Raw genomic sequence first — 20,581 nt, 5'->3', positions numbered from 1 at the left:
GTGCTAAACATCAAACGGCTCATAAAAAAGAGAAGCCATTTTCATGTTCAGAATGTGGTAAATGTTTTGAGTATAAATCAGCTCTTGTTGTACATCAGAGAATTCACACAGGGGAGAAGCCATTTTCATGTTCAGAATGTGGTAAATGTTTTGAGTATAAATCAGCTCTTGTTGTACATCAGAGAATTCACACAGGGGAGAAGCCATTTTCATGTTCAGAATGTGGGAAATGCTTTAACCAGAAATCAGATCTTGTTAAACATCAGAGAATTCACACAGGAGAGAAGCCATTTTCATGTTCAGAATGTGGTAAATGTTTTCACCTAAAATCAAATCTTGTTACACATCAGAAAACTCACACAGGGGAGAAGCAATTTTCATGTTCACTATGTGGGAAATGTTTTAACCAGAAATCAAATCTTGTTACACATCAGAAAACTCACACAGGAGAGAAGCCATTTTCATGTTCAGATTGTGGAAAATGTTTTAACCAGAAATCAAATCTTGTTATACATCAGAGAATTCACACAGGAGAGAAGCCATTTTCATGTTCAGAATGTGGGAAATGTTTTAAGAGTAAATCAGAATTAGTTATACATCAGAGAAATCACACAGGGGAGAAACTACTTTCATGTTCAGAATGTGGAAAATGTTTTAACACTAAATCACATCTTGTTATACATCAGAGAATTCACACAGGAGAGAAGCCATTTTTATGTTCACAATGTGGGAAATGTTATAACAGTAAATCACATCTTGTTATACATCAGAGAATTCACACAAGAGAGAAGCCATTTTCATGTTCAGAATGTCGGAAATGTTTCAACAGTAAATCATATCTTGTTATAGATCAGAGAATTCACACAGGAGAGAAGCCATTTTCATGTTCAGAATGTGGGAAATGTTTTAAGATGAAGTCAGAATTTGTTATAGCGTGACATCATAAAGCGCCTACACGCTGTGCACAGCCCTGCACAACTGACAGCCAAGGACCAGGAAGCGGTAAATACATAGCGTTCACTGCTTCCTGGTCCTCCGGTACTCATTAGTATTCGCCAGCCAGCAGGCTTGATTAGGGTGTGCCCAGGCACACCCCGTGCGCACCCCTATGATGGCCAGTTATTTGCAGTGAAGTTGAATGACCGATAGGATGTAACATAGTAACATAGTTTATAAGGCTGAGAAAAGATATCTGTCCATCCAGTTCAGCCTGTTATCCTGCAAGTTGATCCAGAGGAAGGCAAAAAGGTAGAATCCAATTTTTCCCAATTTAGAGGGAAAAAATTTGTTCCAGACTCCAATCAGGCAATCAGAATAACTCCCTGGATCAACGACCCATCTCTAGTAGCTATAGCCTGTGATATTATTACACTCCAGAAATACATCCAGGCCCCTCTTGAACTCTTTTAGTGAACTCACATTACCACCTCCTCAGGCAGAGAGTTCCATAGTCTCCCTCCTCTTACCGTAAAAAATCCTCTTCTATGTTTGTGTACAAACCTTCTTTCCTCCAGACTTAGTGGATGTCCCCTCGTCACAGTCCTAGGGATAAATAGATGATGGGAGAGATCTCTGTTCTGACCCCTGATATATTTATACATAGTTATTAGATCTGCCCTCAGTTGTCTTTTTTTCTAAAGTGAATAACCCTAATTTTGATAATCTTTCAGGGTACTGTAGTCCACCCATTGCAGTTATTACATTAGTTTCACTCCTCTGAACCTTCTTCAGCTCTGCTATAGCTGCCTTCTTCACAGGAGCCCAGAACTGTACACAGTACTCCATGTGTGGTCTGAGTAGTGGCTTGTAAAGTGGCAGGACTATGTTCTTATCATGGGCATCTATGCCCCTTTTGATGCAACCCATTATCTAATTGCTCCTGGCAGCAGCTGCCTGACACTGGTTTCTACAGCTTAGTTTGCTGTTCACTAATATTCCTAGGTCCTTTTACATGTCAGTGTTACACTAGGGTTGTTTCGGGTATAGAACTTTCGATACCCAATCAATACTTTTAGCCCGGTATCGATACGATACCGGGATTTGCCTTTTATTGATACTAGGCTGTGCTACTGCACAGCCCAGTATCAGAGAACATGCCGTGCTGCTCTCAGCACGGCCATGTTCCCTCAGCAGCATGGGGAGAAGGAAGCAGTCTCTCCCTCCTCCTGTGCTGCTGCTGCCACCAATGAGAGCGCAGAGGGGCGAAGGAGCTGTAGCCATTGCGCCACCAGTGATAACTAACATTTAATATACAATGCCAGCACCCTGCCTCTGACAGGGTGCTGCGGCAGTTAACCCCTCAGGTGCGGCACCTGAGGAGTTAACTGCCGCGGTTCGCAGCGCCCTGTCAGAAAAAGGGTGTTGGCAATGTGTTTCTGTCGCCGGCTGTAGTTGTATATTAAACGTTAGTTATCATTGGTGGCGCAGTGCACCCTCCCCCCCCCGGCCCCAGTATTAAAAACATTGGTGGTGCAGTGCACCCTTCCCCCCTCCCCAGTATTAAAATCATTGGTGGCAGTGGCCACAGAGTCCCCTCACCTCCTCTCATTGGTGGTGCAGTGGCAGCTTCTGATCGGAGCCCCAGCTGTTTAATCCTGGGGCTCTGATCGGTTACCATGGTACTGAAGCCCTGGCTGCCATGGTAATCTCTCTGCTGCTGTGTGCATTATGCAAAAAATAATGTTTTGTCACTGCGGCAGGGCGGGCGTGGGTGAACGCACGTGTGGGCGACCGATCAGGCCTGATCGGGCAAACACTGCGTTTTGGGTGGAGGGTGAACTAAGGTGACACTAATACTATTATAGATCTGACTGTGATCAGTTCTGATCACTTACAGATACTATAAAAGTACAAATGCTGATTAGCGATAGGCTAATCAGCGAATCAGTGACTGCGGTGGGCTGGGCGCTAAACGATCGCTAACTACCTAACCAAGGGGCCTAAACTATCCTAAAACCTAACAGTCAATACCAGTAAAAAAAAAAAGTGACAGTTTACACTGATCACTTTTTTCCCTTTCACTAGATGATTGACAGGGGCGATCAAGGGGTTAATTGGGGTGATGGAGGGTGATCTGGGGGCTAAGTGTAGTGTTGGTGGGTACTCACTGTGATGTGTGCTCCTCTGCTGGGACCAACCGACGAAAAGGACCAGCAGAGGAGCACAGAAGCCATTTAACACATTATATTTATAAATATATTGTGTTAACTGGCTTCTGATTCGATTTTTTGAAAATCATCAACCTGCCAGCGACGATCATTGGCTGGCAGGTTGATGACGAACTTGTCTTTTAAATTTTGACGGCCCGCGATGCGCATGCGCAGGCCGGCTTTGCCCGAAATCTTGCGTCTCGCGAGAGGACCCACCGGCACGTCCACCCAGAATAACAGGGCCGCCGCCAGGACGCAATCCTGCGTACGGCGGTCCTGTAGTGGTTAAAAAAGCTGTTATTGTGTAAAACTTAAGTCAATTTAAAAAAGTATACATTTTAGGTATCGCCGCGTCTGTAATAACCTGCTCTATAAAAATATCATATGACCTAACCCCTCAGGTGAACACCGTAAAAAAAAAAAAATATGTATAAAAAGCTATTTTTTGTCACCTTACATCACAAAAAGTGTAATAGCAAGCGATCAAATAGTCATATGCACCCCAAAATAGTGCCATTCAAACCGTCATCTCACCCCGCAAAAAATGAGACCCTACCTAAGATAATCGCCCAAAAACTGAAAAAACTATGGCTCTCAGAATATGGAGACACTAAAACATGATTATTATTTTTTGGTTTCAAAAATGATATTATTGTGTAAGACTTACATAAAAATAAAAAGTATACATATTAGGTATCGCCGCGTCCGCAATAACCTGCTCTATACAAATATCACATGACCTAACCCCTCAGATGAATATCGTGAAAAAATTCAAATAAAAACTGTGTAAAAAAAAAAGCTATTTTTGTCACCTTGCATCACAAAAAGTGTAATAGCAAACGATCAAAAAGTCATACGCACCCCACAATAGTGCCAATCAAACCGTCATCTCATCCCGAAAAAATGAGCCCCTGCACAAGACAGTCGCCCAAAACATAAATAAAACTATGGCTTTCAGAATGTGGAGACACTAAAGAATCATTTTAAAAAAAAATGCTTTGTTATGTAAAACTGAAACAAACAACCAAAAAAAGTAGTCATATTTGGTATTGTCGCGTCCGTGACAACCTGCTCTATAAAAATACCACATGATCTAACCTGTCAGATGAATGTTGTAAATAACAAAAAATAAAAACTGTGCCAAAACAGCTATTTCTTGTTACCTTGCCTCACAAAAAGTGTAATATAGAGCAACCAAAAATCATATGTACCCTAAAATAGTACCAACAAAACTGCCACCCTTTCCTGTAGTTTCTAAAATGGGGTCACTTTTTTGTAGTTTCTACTCTAGGGGTGCATCAGGGGGGCTTCAAATGGGACATGGTGTCAAAAAACCAGTCCAGCAAAATATGCCTTCCAAAAACTGTAGGCATTCCTTTCCTTCTGCGACATGCCATGTGCCCGTACAGCAGTATACGACCACATATGGGGTGTTTCTGTAAACTACAGAATCAGAGCCATAAATATTGAGTTTTGTTTGGCTGTTAACCCTTGCTTTGTAACTGGAAAAAAAATATTAAAATGGAAAATCTGCCAAAAAAGTGAAATATTGAAATTGTATCTCTATTTTCCATTAATTCTTGTGGAACACATAAAGGGTTAACAAAGTTTGTAAAATCAGTTTTCAAAACCTTGACGGGTGTAGTTTGTAGAATGGGGTCATTTTTGGGTGGTTTCTATTATGTAAGCCTCACAAAGTGACTTCAGACCTGAACTGGTCCTTAAAAAGTGGGTTTTTGAAAATTTCTGAAAAATTTCAAGATTTGCTTCTAAACTTCTAAGCCTTGTAACATCCCAAAAAAATTAAATGTAATTCCCAAAATGATCCAAACATGAAGTAGACATATAGGGAATGTAAAGTAATAACTATTTTTGGAGGTATTACTATGTATTATAGAAGTAGAGAAATTGAAACTTGGAAATTTGCAGATTTTTGGTAAATTTGGTATTTTTTTTATAAATAAAAATGTTTTTTTTTTTTTACTCCGTGTCATGAAGTACAATATGTGACGAAAAAACAATCTCAGAATGGCCTGGATAAGTCAAAGCGTTTTAAAGTTATCACCAAATAAAGTAACACTGGTCAGATTTGCAAAAAAATGGCCTGGTCCTTAAAGAGGACCTTTCACTACAATAAAAAATCTAAACTAAGCATACAGACATGGAGAGCGGCACCCAGGGATCTCCCTGCACTTACTATTATCCCTGGGCGCCGCTCGGTTCTCCCGGTATAGGCTCTGGTATCTTCATATTTTATGCTCAACTGGGTGGAGCCTGCCGGCGTCTCCTTCTCCCAGGCTGTAGCGCTGGCCAATCGCAGCGCTCAGCTCATAGCCTAAGCGTTTTTTTTTTTCTCTCAGGCTATGAGCTGAGCCAGCACTCCAGGCTGGGAGAAGGAGACGCCGGCAGGCTCCACCCAGTTGAGCCTAAAATATGAAGATACCGGAGCCTATACCGGGAGAACCGAGCGGCGCCCAGGGATAATAGTAAGTGCATGGAGATCCCTGGGCGCCGCTCTCCATGTCTGTATGCTTAGTTTAGATTTTTTATTGTAGTGAAAGGTCCTCTTTAAGGTGAAAATGAGCTTGGTCCTTATGGAGTTAAGGCAATTAAATACACTCTAATAGAGTTGAGCGGACACCTGGATGTTCGGGTTCGGCAGGTTCGGCCGAACTTGAAAAAAAAGTTTGGCATCGGGACCCGAATTTGACCCGAACTTGACCCCGAACCCGAGCCCCATTGAAGTCAATAGGGACCCGAACTTTTGGGCACTAAAATGGCTCTAAAATAGTCCTGGAAAGGGCTAGAGGGCTGCAAAAGGCATCAAAATGTGCTTAAGAGCATGGCAACTGTTCTGCAAACAAATAGATAGGGATAGGGAAATGACTTAACATAAAATACAGAAAAATTAAAAATAACAATCTGGATCTAGGAGTAGGAGGTTGAGGAGGCGGTGGATGGGTGAATGTGGCGGTGTAGGTTGACGTGGCGGTGTAGGTGGAAGCGGCGGTGAAGGAGGAATAGGTAGCCAACACTGATTTTTGTTATTCTTTATTTTTAAATTGGGGTATCCCCCAAAATATTGGGACATATAACAAAATAAAACTAAGAATAAGTGCACTTGAGTACAAGAATGGATGGTTGAGGCTGGTATAAATGTCTATTCTGCACAAGGTACGGATAAGTCCTGTGGGATCCATGCCTGGTTAATTTTAATAAACGTAAGCTTGTCCACATTGGCTGTGGCCTGTGGTAATGCTCTCTGCCGTGCTAAACACATGTTCACACTATACACTGGCTGCAGGGCACGTCACCACCTCCAAGGCGGACAAAGCTTTTCCACATTTGGGCCATGCTAACCCTGCCTTCTCAGGTGCTGGCGGAGCCCCAGCTGCGTTAGAGACCTTTTCCTCCTCCTCTGCCTTCGCCTTGTGCTTCCACTGTGCCCCCACTGTCAGGTGGAAATGCTATAATCAGCGTGCGCTTGTAGTCGCACATCTTCCGATCAGTAACAGATGTTTTCACTAAATTCAGTTCCCTGTCAGCAATGCAGAGCAGGGGTTCAGTCGCAGAAAAATGGGGTTCATGTCACCCAGCAATAAAACAGAGGATTTTGAGAGATTTAGGCCCCTGTCAGCAATGCAGAGCAGGGGTTCATTCACGGGAAAAGGGGGTTCATGTCACCCAGCAATACAACAGAGGATTTTGAGAGATTTAGACCCCTGTCAGCAATGCAGAGCAGGGGTTCATTCACGGCAAAAGGGGGTACATGTCACCCAGCAATAGAACAGAGGATTTTGAGAGATTTAGGCCCCTGTCACCCAGGCACAGCAGGGGTTCATTCACGGCAAAAGGGGGTTCATGTCACCCAGCAATACAACAGAGGATTTTGAGAGATTTAGGCCCCTGTCAGCAATGCAGAGCAGGGGTTCATTCACGGCAAAAGGGGGTTCATGTCACCCAGCAATACAACAGAGGGTTTTGAGAGATTTAGGCCCCAGTCACCCAGGCACAGCAGGGGTTCATTCACAGCAAAAGGGGGTTCATGTCACCAGTAATACAACAGAGGATTTTGAGAGATTGAGGCCCCTGTCACCCAGGCACAGCAGGGGTTCATTCACGGCAAAAGGGGGTACATGTCACCCAGCAATACAACAGAGGATTTGGAGAGATTTAGGCCCCTGTCAGCAATGCAGAGCAGGGGTTCATTCACGGCAAAAGGGGGTACATGTCACCCAGCAATACAACAGAGGATTTTGAGAGATTTAGGCCCCTGTCACTCAGGCACAGCAGTGTAATCACAGATGTGCAGTATGTAACCAAAAAGCTGTATTTCTGTCCTAAATGTGACAGTGACTTATGCACGTGTAATCACAGATGTGCAGTATATTTGAGGCTTTTTTCACCCTAACCAAAAAGCTGTATTTCTGTCCTAAATGTGACAGTGACTTATGCTTGTCTAATCCCAGATGTGCAGTATATTAGAGGGTTTTTTCACCCCAGTATGCCAAAGCTGTTTTTCTGGACTTGCAGATAGCCTTTGCTGGTGCACTATCGTTGCATAAAATGGCTGCCGATCAGGTATTGATATTGATGAAATGAAATGAAATGAAGAAAAAAAAGTTTGTTTTCAGCAGTAGTTGGCTCAGGGCAGGCTTAAAAAAATTGTGCAATGCACCCACATAACACTTTTTCTGTAGATCGCTGAGTACATAAACCAGTTCTTGATAAGATCGCTCCCTGATCTCTCCCTCACAGCAGCTGCAGCCTCTCCCTACACTAATCCGAGCAGAGTGACAGGCGGTGCTAAATGACTCCAGCTTAAATAGAGGCTGGGTCACATGCTGCAGTTGGCCAATCACAGCCATGCCAATAGTAGGTGATGGCCTTTTGGGGCAAGTAGTATGACGCTTGTTGATTGGCTGCTTTGCAGCCTTTCAAAAAGCGCCATAAAAATCGCCGAACACCGAACCCGAACTTTTACGTAAATGTTCGGGTCCGGGTGCCGAAAAACCTAAAGTTCGGTACGAACCCGAACTTTACAGTTCGGGTTCACTCAACTCTACACTCTAATATTTCGTTGGACCGCCTTTAGCTTTGATTCTGGCACACATTCGCTGTAGCATTGTTTCGATAAGCTTCTGCAGTGTCACAAGATTTATTTCCATCTAGTTTTGTATTCATTTTTCACCAAGATCTTGCATTGATGATGGTAGAGTCTGACTGCTGCGCAAAGTCTTCTCCAGCACATCCCAAAGATTCTCAATGGGGTTAAGGTCTGGACTCTGTGGTGGCCAATCCATGTGTGAAAATGATGTCTCATGCTCCCTGAACCACTCTTTCACATTTTGAGCCCGATGAATCCTCGCATTGTCATCTTGGAATATGCCCGTGCCATCAGGGAAGAACAAATCCATTGATGGAATAATCTGGTCATTCAGTATGTTCAGGTAGTCAGCTGACCTCATTCTTGGAGCACATACTATTGCTGAAACTAGACCTGACCAACTGCAACAACCCCAGATCATAGCACTGCCCCCACAGGCTTGTACAGTAGGCACTAGGCCTTTTTTTCTGGTTTGCCTCACTGATTAGTGGTTTTCTTACGGCTACACAGCTGTTCAGTCCCAATCCTTTCAGTTCTATTCGCATTGTGTGTGTGGAAATGCTCTTACTTTCACTATTAAACATGAGTTCTACTGTTGTTTTTCTTCAATTTGATTTCACCAAACGTTTAAGTGATCGCCGATCACGATCATTCAGAATTTTCTTTTCCCGCCACATTTCTTCCTTGAATACGATGGGTCCCCACTATCCTTCCAGTTTTTAATAATTCGTTGGACAGTTCTTAACCCAATTTTAGTAGTATCTGCAATCTCCTTAGATGTTTTCTCTGCTTGATGCATGCCAATGATTTGACCCTTCTCAGACTAACATCTTTTCCGCGACCACGAGATGTGTCTTTCGACGTGGTTGTTTAAGAAATGAGAAGCAACTCATTGCACCAGTTGGGGTTAAATAACTTATAATAGAAATGCTTCAATGGTGCTCTGTGTGTTTCACTGTACTGTGGCAGCGGTATCGCAGCAGAACCGCAAAATCTGCTGCACTGGGGAAGACACTGAATGTAAAAGATAGTGATACCGCGCTCTAGGACTAGGTGTAATTAAATGTTATAGGGAACGGCAGGGTAGAATATCGTGCCATCTATATTGTAGCACTCAAGTATACACCAACACAGTTATCTCCTACACAAGCGGTGTACCTATATCTTTGTTGGTGGATTCCTGCTCAATGCAGATGTCGCACCTCTCTGGAGTCAGGGATTGCAGATTCACTGATGCCGGAGTCCGAGATGTTGGCCTGTCAGTACTCCGTTGTAGCTGGCGAGCCGCTTTGCGCCCCGGCCGGTGGCGCGATGCTGTAGCAGGTAGGGGTTTAGCAATTTTTTGCGCTCACTAGGAGCAGCGACTGACGTCACTTCCGCGGTAGTCAGTGACCACAGGTGCCAAGGAAATCTCTCCAACGCGTTTCGAACAGATGCTGTTCTTCATCAGGGAGTGTTAAATGGCTACTAACGCTCTCTCTATTTATGCGCTCATTGCCTAACCACTAATAGTTAACCCCTTCTGTGCCTCTACTATGTGGATCTACCAATATGGCCATCATTCAAAAGCGAACAGCTCTATTTCAGCGTTCAGGCCATTCGGCATTAATGTATCCATATTAAATATCCATTTTGCCTCTGCCCTGGACATTTCTTTGATAAAATCGCCACCCCTTTTATTTCTCTGTATTATCTCCACCCCACAAAAATTTTAACCAGCAAAACTCCCTCCATGTTTCATTTTATAATGACGGGACAATGGATGACCCTCATGTTTTCTTTCTATATTGTATATATGTTCCCCTATCCTCACTTTTAGGGGTCTCTTGGGGTCGGCCGCAAGATACAGGTACACCGCTTGTGTAGGAGATAACTGTGTTGGTGTATACTTGAGTGCTACAATATAGATGGCACGATATTCTACCCTGCCGTTCCCTATAACATTTAATTCCACCTAGTCCTAGAGCGCGGTATCACTATCTTTTACATTCGGGGTTAAATAACTTGTTGCCAGCTGAAAGATAATTGCCCATGCAGTAATTATCCAATAGGAGGCTCATAACTATTGGCTTAGTTAAATCCAGGTGGCGACTTTTTTTTGGACAGGCAGTGTATATAATTTATTCTTGCGCTGTTCTGTTGTCTAGATCCACGAATCCACATGTCATTACATAGTTACATAGTTAATACGGTTGAAAAAAGACAAGCGTCCATCAAGTTCAACCAAGGGATAGGTGGGGATGCAAATCCCAGAAGGAAGTGAGACTCAGATTTCTACACGTTTTCATAAACATTTATGTTTTTTACTTTTAAGAATTCATCTAAACCCTTTTTGAAACTGTCCACTGTTCCTGCTGTGACCACGTCCTGAGGAAGTCTATTCCAAAGATTCACAGTTCTTACAGTAAAGAAGCTTTGACGCTTCTGGAGACTGAACTTTTTCTTCTTCAGTCGGAGGCAGTGCCCCCTTGTCTTTTGAGCACATTTTACATGGAACAGCTTTTCGCCGTATTTTTTGTATAGCCCATTTATATACTTGTACAGGTTAATCATGTCCCCCCTTAGACGTCTCTTCTCAAGACTAAATAATTTCAATTCTAAGACCCTCCATGCCCCTTATCAGTTTAGTCACTCTCCTCTGTACTTTTTCCAGCTGCAGTGCATCCTTTCTATGTTCTGGTGCCCAGAACTGGACTGCGTATTCCAGATGAGGCCGCACCAGCGCTTTGTAAAGTGGTAGTATTACATCCCTGCCCCGCCAGTCCATGCCTCGTTTAATGCATGACAATATCCTGGTGGCCTTAGAAGCAGCTGATTGACATTGTGTGCTGTAATTCAATTTACCATCCACAAGGACACCCAAATCCTTCTCTATAAGTGACTCTCCCAGTGCTACATCACCTAGGACAGGGTTTGGCGAACCTATGGCACGGGTGCCAGAGGCGGCACTCGGAGCCCTCTCTGTGGGCACCCGCACCCTTGAAAAAGTCTTTGGTGTACTAATATGCCTTTGATTTTTCCTGTCCTTCATCAGCGCAGTGCATACTATGAATGGCACAGGCAGTGCATTGAATGTAGGCAGGCTATTATAGCTAAATGATACATGGAAAATATACTATATTGCTATTCAGGTTAAATTGCTGGCTTGGCGATAAATAAGTGGGCTTTGGGTTTCAGTTTGGGCACTCGGTCTCTAAAAGGTTCACCATCACTGACCTAGGACATATGTAGCACAGAGATTATTACTACCAAGATGCATAACTTTACATTTGTCCACATTGAACCTCATTTGCCAAGTTGATGCCCAATCACTCAGAGTGTTCAAGTCAGCTTGTAGTTTGTGGACATCTTCCATAGACCGTACAGTTCTACACAGCTTAGTGTCATCTGCAAAAATAGATATGGTGCTATTAATCCCATTCTCAATATCATTAATAAATTTAAATAATAAAGGGCCCAGCACTGAACCTTGGGGTACACCACTTATAACCCGGGACTATTCTAAATAGGAATCATTGACCACAACTCTCTGAACACGGTCCTTCAGCCAGTTTTCAATCCAATTACAAACTATACTTTCCAAGCCAATAGACCTTACTTTACTTATTAAGCGTCTATGAGGGAGCGGATCAAAATCCTTTACAAAATCCAGAAACACTAGATCCACAGCCGTCCCTCTGTCCAGGCTACTACTCACCTCAGAAAAATGAAGGAATATTCTCCAGCATCCGTCAGTATTGGTCGTCTTTATGGTAGATCGGCATAACAGTACATGCTTCAATCTTCACCACCCTCCACCACAGGTTAACATGTTTCAAACTTGGAAGTTCTTAATCATAACCTAGTGATGTGGACCCAACACCTGAGGTTAAGTAGGTACGATCAGCAGGGGGAGGAGTGGTGGGAAGGGGTGGGGGAGGGAAGGAAAACTGCTGAAAACACAGCCACCTAACCCCTGGGTTGCCACGTATCAAATCCAACACCTTTAACCACCTCCGGACCGCCTAACACAGGATCGCGTTCCGGAGGTGGCAGCGCTGCGCACAGTCACGCATATATGCGTCATCTCGCGAGACGCGAGACTTCCTGTGAACGCGCGCACACAGGCGCGCGCGCTCACAGGAACGGAAGGTAAGAGAGTTGATCTCCAGCCTGCCAGCGGCGATCGTTCGCTGGCAGGCTGGAGATGTGTTTTTTTTAACCCCTAACAGGTATATTAGACGCTGTTTTGATAACAGCGTCTAATATACCTGCTACCTGGTCCTCTGGTGGTCCCCTTTGTTTGGATCGACCACCAGAGGACACAGGTAGCTCAGTAAAGTACCACCAAGCACCACTACACTACACTACACCCCCCCCCCCCCCCCCCGGTCACTTATTAACCCCTTATTAGCCCCTGATCACCCCTGATCACACCATATAGACTCCCTGATCACCCCCCTGTCATTGATTACCCCCTGTCATTGATCAACCCCCTGTAAAGCTCCATTCAGACGTCCGCATGATTTTTACGGATCCACTGATAGATGGATCGGATCCGCAAAACGCATCCGGACGTCTGAATGAAGCCTTACAGGGGCGTGATCAATGACTGTGGTGATCACCCCATATAGACTCCCTGATCACCCCCCTGTCATTGATTACCCCCCTGTAAAGCTCCATTCAGACGTCCGCATCATTTTTACGGATCCACTGATAGATGGATCGGATCCGCAAAACGCATCCGGACGTCTGAATGAAGCCTTACAGGGGCATGATCAATGACTGTGGTGATCACCCCATATAGACTCCCTGATCACCCCCCTGTAAAGCTCCATTCAGATGTCCGCATGATTTTTACGGATGCACTGATAGATGGATCGGATCCGCAAAACGCATCCGGACGTCTGAATGAAGCCTTACAGGGGCATGATCAATGACTGTGGTGATCACCCCATATAGACTCCCTGATCACCCCCCTGTCATTGATTACCCCCCTGTCATTGATCACCCCCCTGTAAAGCTCCATTCAGATGTCCGCATGATTTTTACGGATGCACTGATAGATGGATCGGATCCGCAAAACGCATCCGGACGTCTGAATGAAGCCTTACAGGGGCGTGATCAATGACTGTGGTGATCACCCCATATAGACTCCCTGATCACCCCCCTGTCATTGATTACCCCCCTGTAAAGCTCCATTCAGACGTCCGCATGATTTTTACGGATCCACTGATAGATGGATCGGATCCGCAAAACGCATCCGGACGTCTGAATGAAGCCTTACAGGGGCGTGATCAATGACTGTGGTGATCACCCCATATAGACTCCCTGATCACCCCCCTGTCATTGATTACCCCCCTGTAAAGCTCCATTCAGACGTCCGCATGATTTTTACGGATCCACTGATAGATGGATCGGATCCGCAAAACGCATCCGGACGTCTGAATGAAGCCTTACAGGGGCGTGATCAATGACTGTGGTGATCACCCCATATAGACTCCCTGATCACCCCCCTGTCATTGATTACCCCCCTGTAAAGCTCCATTCAGACGTCCGCATGATTTTTACGGATCCACTGATAGATGGATCGGATCCGCAAAACGCATCCGGACGTCTGAATGAAGCCTTACAGGGGCGTGATCAATGACTGTGGTGATCACCCCATATAGACTCCCTGATCACCCCCCTGTCATTGATTACCCCCCTGTCATTGATTACCCCCCTGTAAAGCTCCATTCAGATGTCCGCATGATTTTTACGGATGCACTGATAGATGGATCGGATCCGCAAAACGCATCCGGACGTCTGAATGAAGCCTTACAGGGGCATGATCAATGACTGTGGTTATCACCCCATATAGACTCCCTGATCACCCCCCTGTCATTGATTACCCCCCTGTAAAGCTCCATTCAGATGTCCGCATGATTTTTACGGATGCACTGATAGATGGATCGGATCCGCAAAACGCATACGGACGTCTGAATGAAGCCTTACACGGGCGTGATCAATGACTGTGGTTATCACCCCATATAGACTCCCTGATCACCCCCCTGTCATTGATCACCCCCCTGTCATTGATCAACCCCCTGTCATTGATCACCCCCCCCTGTCATTGATCACCCCCCTGTCATTGATCACCCTCTGTAAGGCTCCATTCAGACATTTTTTTGGCCCAAGTTAGCGGAATTATTTTTTTTTTTTCTTACAAAGTCTCATATTCCACTAACTTGTGTCAAAAAATAAAATCTCACATGAACTCACCATACCCCTCACGGAATCCAAATGCGTAAAATTTTTTAGACATTTATATTCCAGACTTCTTCTCACGCTTTAGGGCCCCTAGAATGCCAGGGCAGTATAAATACCCCACATGTGACCCCATTTCGGAAAGAAGACACCCCCAGGTATTCCGTGAGGGGCATATTGAGTCCATGAAAGATTGAAATTTTTGTCCCAAGTTAGCGGAAAGGGAGACTTTGTGAGAAAAAAATTAAAAATATCAATTTCCGCTAACTTGTGCCAAAAAAAAAAAATTTCTATGAACTCGCCATGCCCCTCATTGAATACCTTGGGGTGTCTTCTTTCCAAAATGGGGTCATATGTGGGGTATTTATACTGCCCTGGCATTCTAGGGGCCCCAAAGCGTGAGAAGAAGTCTGGTATCCAAATGTCTAAAAATGCCCTCCTAAAAGGAATTTGGGCACCTTTGCGCATCTAGGCTGCAAAAAAGTGTCACACATCTGGTATCGCCGTACTCAGGAGAAGTTGGGGAATGTGTTTTGGGGTGTCATTTTACATATACCCATGCTGGGTGAGAGAAATATCTTGGTCAAATGCCAACTTTGTATAAAAAAATGGGAAAAGTTGTCTTTTGCAAAGATATTTCTCTCACCCAGCAAGGGTATATGTAAAATGACACCCCAAAACACATTCCCCACCTTCTCCTGAATACGGCGATACCACATGTGTGACACTTTTTTGCAGCCTAGGTGGGCAAAGGGGCCCACATTCCAAAGAGCACCTTTAGGATTTCACAGGTCATTTACCTACTTACTACACATTAGGGCCCCTGGAAAATGCCAGGGCAGTATAACTACCCCACAAGTGACCCCATTTTGGAAAGAAGACACCCCAAGGTATTCCGTGAGGGGCATGGCGAGTTCCTAGAATTTTTAATTTTTTGTCACAAGTTAGTGGAAAATGCTGATTTTTTTTTTTTTTTTTTTCATACAAAGTCTCATATTCCACTAACTTGTGACAAAAAATAAAAACTTCCATGAACTCACTATGCCCATCAGCGAATACCTTGGGGTCTCTTCTTTCCAAAATGGGGTCACTTGTGGGGTAGTTATACTGCCCTGGCATTCTAGGGGCCCAAATGTGTGGTAAGGAGTTTGAAATCAAATTCTGTAAAAAATGACCTGTGAAATCCTAAAGGTGCTCTTTGGAATATGGGCCCCTTTGCCCACCTAGGCTGCAAAAAAGTGTCACACATCTGGTATCTCCGTACTCAGGAGAAGTTGGTTAATGTGTTTTGGGGTGTCATTTTACATATACCCATGCTGGGTGAGAGAAATATCTTGGCAAAAGACAACTTTTCCCATTTTGTTATACAAAGTTGGCATTTGACCAAGATATTTATCTCACCCAGCATGGGTATATGTAAAAAGACACCCCAAAACACATTCCTCAACTTCTCCTGAATACAGAGATACCAGATGTGTGACACTTTTTTGCAGCCTAGGTGGGCAAAGGGGCCCATATTCCAAAGAGCACCTTTCGGATTTCACAGGTCATTTTTTACAGAATTTGATTTCAAACTCCTTACCACACATTTGGGCCCCTAGAATGCCAGGGCAGTATAACTACCCCACAAGTGACCCCATTTTGGAAAGAAGAGACCCCAAGGTATTTCGTGATGGGCATAGTGAGTTCATAGAAGTTTTTATTTTTTGTCACAAGTTAGTGGAATATGAGATTTTGTAAGAAAAGAAAAAAAAAAGAAAAAATCATAATTTTCCGCTAACTTGTGACAAAAAATAAAAAGTTCTATGAACTCACTATGCCCATCAGCGAATACCTTAGGGTGTGTACTTTCCGAAATGAGGTCATTTGTGGGGTGTTTGTACTGTCTGGCCATTGTAGAACCTCAGGAAACATGACAGGTGCTCAGAAAGTCAGAGCTGCTTCAAAAAGCGGAAATTCACATTTTTGTACCATAGTTTGTAAACGCTATAACTTTTACCCAAACCATTTTTTTTTTACCCAAACATTTTTTTTTTATCAAAGACATGTAGAACAATAAATTTAGAGCAAAATTTCTATATGGATCTCGTTTTTTTTGCAAAATTTTACAACTGAAAGTGAAAAATGTCATTTTTTTGCAAAAAAATCGTTAAATTTCGATTAATAACAAAAAAAGTAAAAATGTCAGCAGCAATGAAATACCACCAAATGAAAGCTCTATTAGTGAGAAGAAAAGGAGGTAAAATTCATTTGGGTGGTAAGTTGCATGACCGAGCAATAAACGGTGAAAGTAGTGTAGGTCAGAAGTGTAAAAAGTGGCCTGGTCTTTCAGGGTGTTTAAGCACTGGGGGCTGAGGTGGTTAAACATGACAAAACATATACTACAAAAACCATAAAAAGACAGACCACCGCTGTCTAGTGTAGCATTGAGAATGCCACGTGATACATGGGACATAAAAAGTGGATACATAAAACCATGTCAGAGCACAACTCCTAACAAAATCCTGCAACATTGGTACCGGCTGAAAAACTGCTAGGTGTGAACAGTCGCCAATACCAAAATTGAATGTCTGTATTACGAGTGTGAAATAGGTGTGGATGTAAAACTGCTCCTGACTCTGAATGACATTACTATCATAAATATTAAATCTAAGGGAGAAATTGGCTATTAGTGATATAGCAGCATTAATTATTTTTAAGATTGAGACCTGCAGGGTACCTTGTACCTTACCTGAAGATCCAATAAGCCTCCCTCAGGAGGATTTATTTCTTCAGATTACCACCTCTAAAGGGAAGAGTTACCTCATGACATAGCGTTGCAATAACTTGAGTACCATCTACACAGATACAGTAGTCAATCGCCAGATTCAATAGACTACATATTAGACATCACTCAATTTCTCCTAACACATAACTATTTCAGTTTTGACCAGGTGTTCTTTTTGCAAATCAGTGGAGTTTCTATGGGGGCCAAATTTTCTCCTTCTTTGGCTAACCTGACGATGGGTTACTTGGAGGAACGTTATTTGTTTTCCAATACGAATGTTTTTTGCTCTGACATCGTCTGGTATGGCAGATACATCGATGATCTGCTCCTTATATGGAGCGGCGATGTGTCTGCCATACCGGACTTTGTCGAGTATTTAAATACCAATTCATACAACTTACATTTCACCCAATCCATAGATTCTCATAGCATTTCCTTCCTAGATTTGACTCTCATAGGCATTTCTGATAAATTTGTATATACAGAGATGTATCACAAAGAGATCACAGGTAACACCATTTTGCAAGCAAGCAGTCACCATCCCAACCATACCATTAAAGCCATCCCGGTAGGTGAATTCATCAGAGCTAAAAGAAATTGTAATACCCAAGTGGGTTTTGATAAAGAAGCAGATTATATTTGGAACAGGTTGAAAAAAAGAGGTTACCCTAGTTGGATGCTAAAAAGAGCCAAAAATATAGCTGCCAATAAAAATAGAGATGAATTACTTTCTAAACCAGGTAAATATGCACATAAAGCTCCAACGAGACGTTCCAAACCCACCATGGTACTTACATACAGTCGACAATTCAGCTCCATCAAACAAGCGGTTTACAAATGCCTCCCTATTGTAACCAGACCTGCTGCTTAGCTTCGGGAGCGAGGATCTGTGTTTGACCTCGTTCCCAGGGCGGCTTTGCTAGCTGGGAGGATCCCTGCTCCTAGGTCTGCCTTGAGCACCGAGCTGATAACTCGGTGCTCGACTGGTCAGTCTGTCGGTCATGTGACGCTGGCCACTTCACATGACCCTCACTCCCCACTATAAATACAGGCAGCCTGCTGGCCACAGGTTGCCTGTTAATTTAGGTTCCTGGCAGTTGTTAGACACCTGTGTACTTACCTGATCCTGTTCCCTGACAATCCTTTGCCTGCTCCTCCTGTACTGCGCATCCTTCCTGGTATATTGACCTCGGCTTCCACCTGACTATTCTTTGCGGACTCCTTTGGTACTTCTCAACTCTCCTGGTATTTTTTTTTTTTTAAAGACAATTTTTATTTTCATTGAAAGGATGTAACATAAAGTACAAAGAATACAGAGAACAAAGCATAGCATGACTGTTACATATTATTTTCCATAAAGCATACATTAACACCTGATTAGGCAGTTTAGAGATACGTAACAGAATGACCCCAAGAGACAAGTTCCTCCTAAGGCGTTTCCCCCCCCCCCCCCCCCCCAAAAACCTAAACCCCCACCCTCCCATCCTCCCAACCCCAAATCAAAACCAATTAACTTTCTTTTCTCTTTTTTGTCCTGCCAGAACAATTGCCAAGCTTCATGCCAAACAAGGGCCAACAATATCATGTCGACATATGGGCAAATTCTCTATCATTGTGCCAAGCGACCTAGCGTCCCTTTCAATTGCTCCTCTAAATACCACTTTGTAAGTGTAAAAGGTTTCATAATATCATCAATCTCGGAATTAGTAAAGAACTGGATTAGAAAACCTCTCCATTTCCTAAGAAACTTGCCTCCCTTCCCTTCCTTATGTCTTATTACATCTCCTCGTTCTAAAGCTAACAGTTCTTTAAGACTAGCTATAATGTCATCCCTAGAAGGGACCAGAGGCTGAAGCCAGCGTTGCAAAATGCTCCTCTTGGTAACCATGCAAAGTGCATGGAAGAGAGTAGGCAGTCTACGCTCCACAGGGACCCCATCCTTTAGTTCCTCCCAATAATGAAACAAAAAGATCATCGGGCTTAACGGGACCTTCAGGTTCCAACTATCCTTTGAGAGCTGGGCTACCTGGGACCACAGGCTTTGAATTTGAGGGCAGGACCATAAACCATGATATAGATCGGTGTGCATCACTTTACACTTTGGACAACTAGTGATCCTGTCCGGTTTGTCAGGCGCCGCCGGGAGATTGAAAGCATATATGGCATTGTGCATTATCCTGAACTGTGTGTCCCTCCAGGTTTCATTTATGACCGAGTTCCTTAACGCCCACCATCCTTTTAAGATCTTATCTCCTGCCTCACCATCCTCTAAGATACGCTCCCATGGACGAAAAGCCAGTTGTGGCAGTCTGTCTCCCATTATCTCCCGAAGTTGGGAATATAAGAGAGAAATGGATTGTGGGCCAGTGCCCTTTAGTACTATCTTATCAAACTCATTTTTAGTTCTTTCCTTAGCGACATCCTTCAACCTCTCTGCGAGAAATTTACTGACTTGGGTGTATTGGATAGTTTGAAAGGGATTCAGATGAAAGATGTCTCTAACTTCCTGGCACGACAACCACCTATTCTCAGTCTTATGCAACAAATGCTGGGCCGTTAATATTCCCTTCTGCTTCCATTCCTTAAATAAGGCATTACTCCTACCCTGCTCAAATTCCGGATGTCCCCACAAGGGCAAATATTTTGAAACCCTCTGGCAGAGTCGCAGATTCTTCCTAATGCTACGCCATGCTGCCCAAGTGTGACGGAAGATTATCGAATTACGCAAGTGCATGGGGAGGGCTCTCAATGCCGTGTGTAACAAGGTGCAAGGATCCCAAGGTGCACAAAGATCCTTTTCTAGGTCATAGTCCGAATGGAAACTCGTGTGACGTAGCCAATCTACAATATGCCTAAGAAGACACGCATGATTATACGTCCTAACATCAGGCACGTTCAGACCTCCTTTAATTTTGAGGGCCATCAGCTTCCTCAGGCTTATTCTTGGCCTCCTACCCCTCCATATAAAACATGTCACTTCGCTTTGGAATCTATTGACATCCACGTGTTTGATCATCAAGGGCAGTGTTTGGAGAGGGTAAAGAAGCCTGGAGAAGCTGATCATTTTGACCAAATGAATTCTGCCCAGTAGGGGCAAGGGTAAATTTTGCCATTTGCGCAGCTCCGAGGTCACCTTGTTTAGTAGAGGGGTGTAGTTCAGACCATATAAGGAGTCCGCTCTGGGGCCTATCTTAATTCCTAAGTATGTAACGTGATCCTTGGCTACCTGTATCCCATCTATTTCACCCCTCGAGCTTAATCTTGTCCCCCCCCCTTCCTAGCTGTAAAAGGGCACATTTGTTTTTATTTAATTTGAAGCCTGAGAGCTGA

General features: G+C 43.7%; 1 protein-coding gene across 1 annotated transcript in view; it reads left to right on the top strand.

Moving 5' to 3' along the window:
* The window catches only part of LOC121003515, a gene marked incomplete at its 5' end in the record, with an annotated part of 1,598,977 nt that overhangs the window by 1,226,623 nt on the left and 351,773 nt on the right, over positions 1–20,581 (top strand). The window contains 1 exon segment of the mRNA XM_040435417.1: positions 31–903. Coding sequence (XP_040291351.1) covers positions 31–903 — 873 coding nt within the window.

This window comes from Bufo bufo, chromosome 6 (assembly GCF_905171765.1).
Source record: "Bufo bufo chromosome 6, aBufBuf1.1, whole genome shotgun sequence".
NCBI lineage: Eukaryota > Metazoa > Chordata > Amphibia > Anura > Bufonidae > Bufo > Bufo bufo.
Note: the sequence above shows the minus strand (reverse complement) of the source record. Positions and strands in the feature narration are given on the sequence as shown.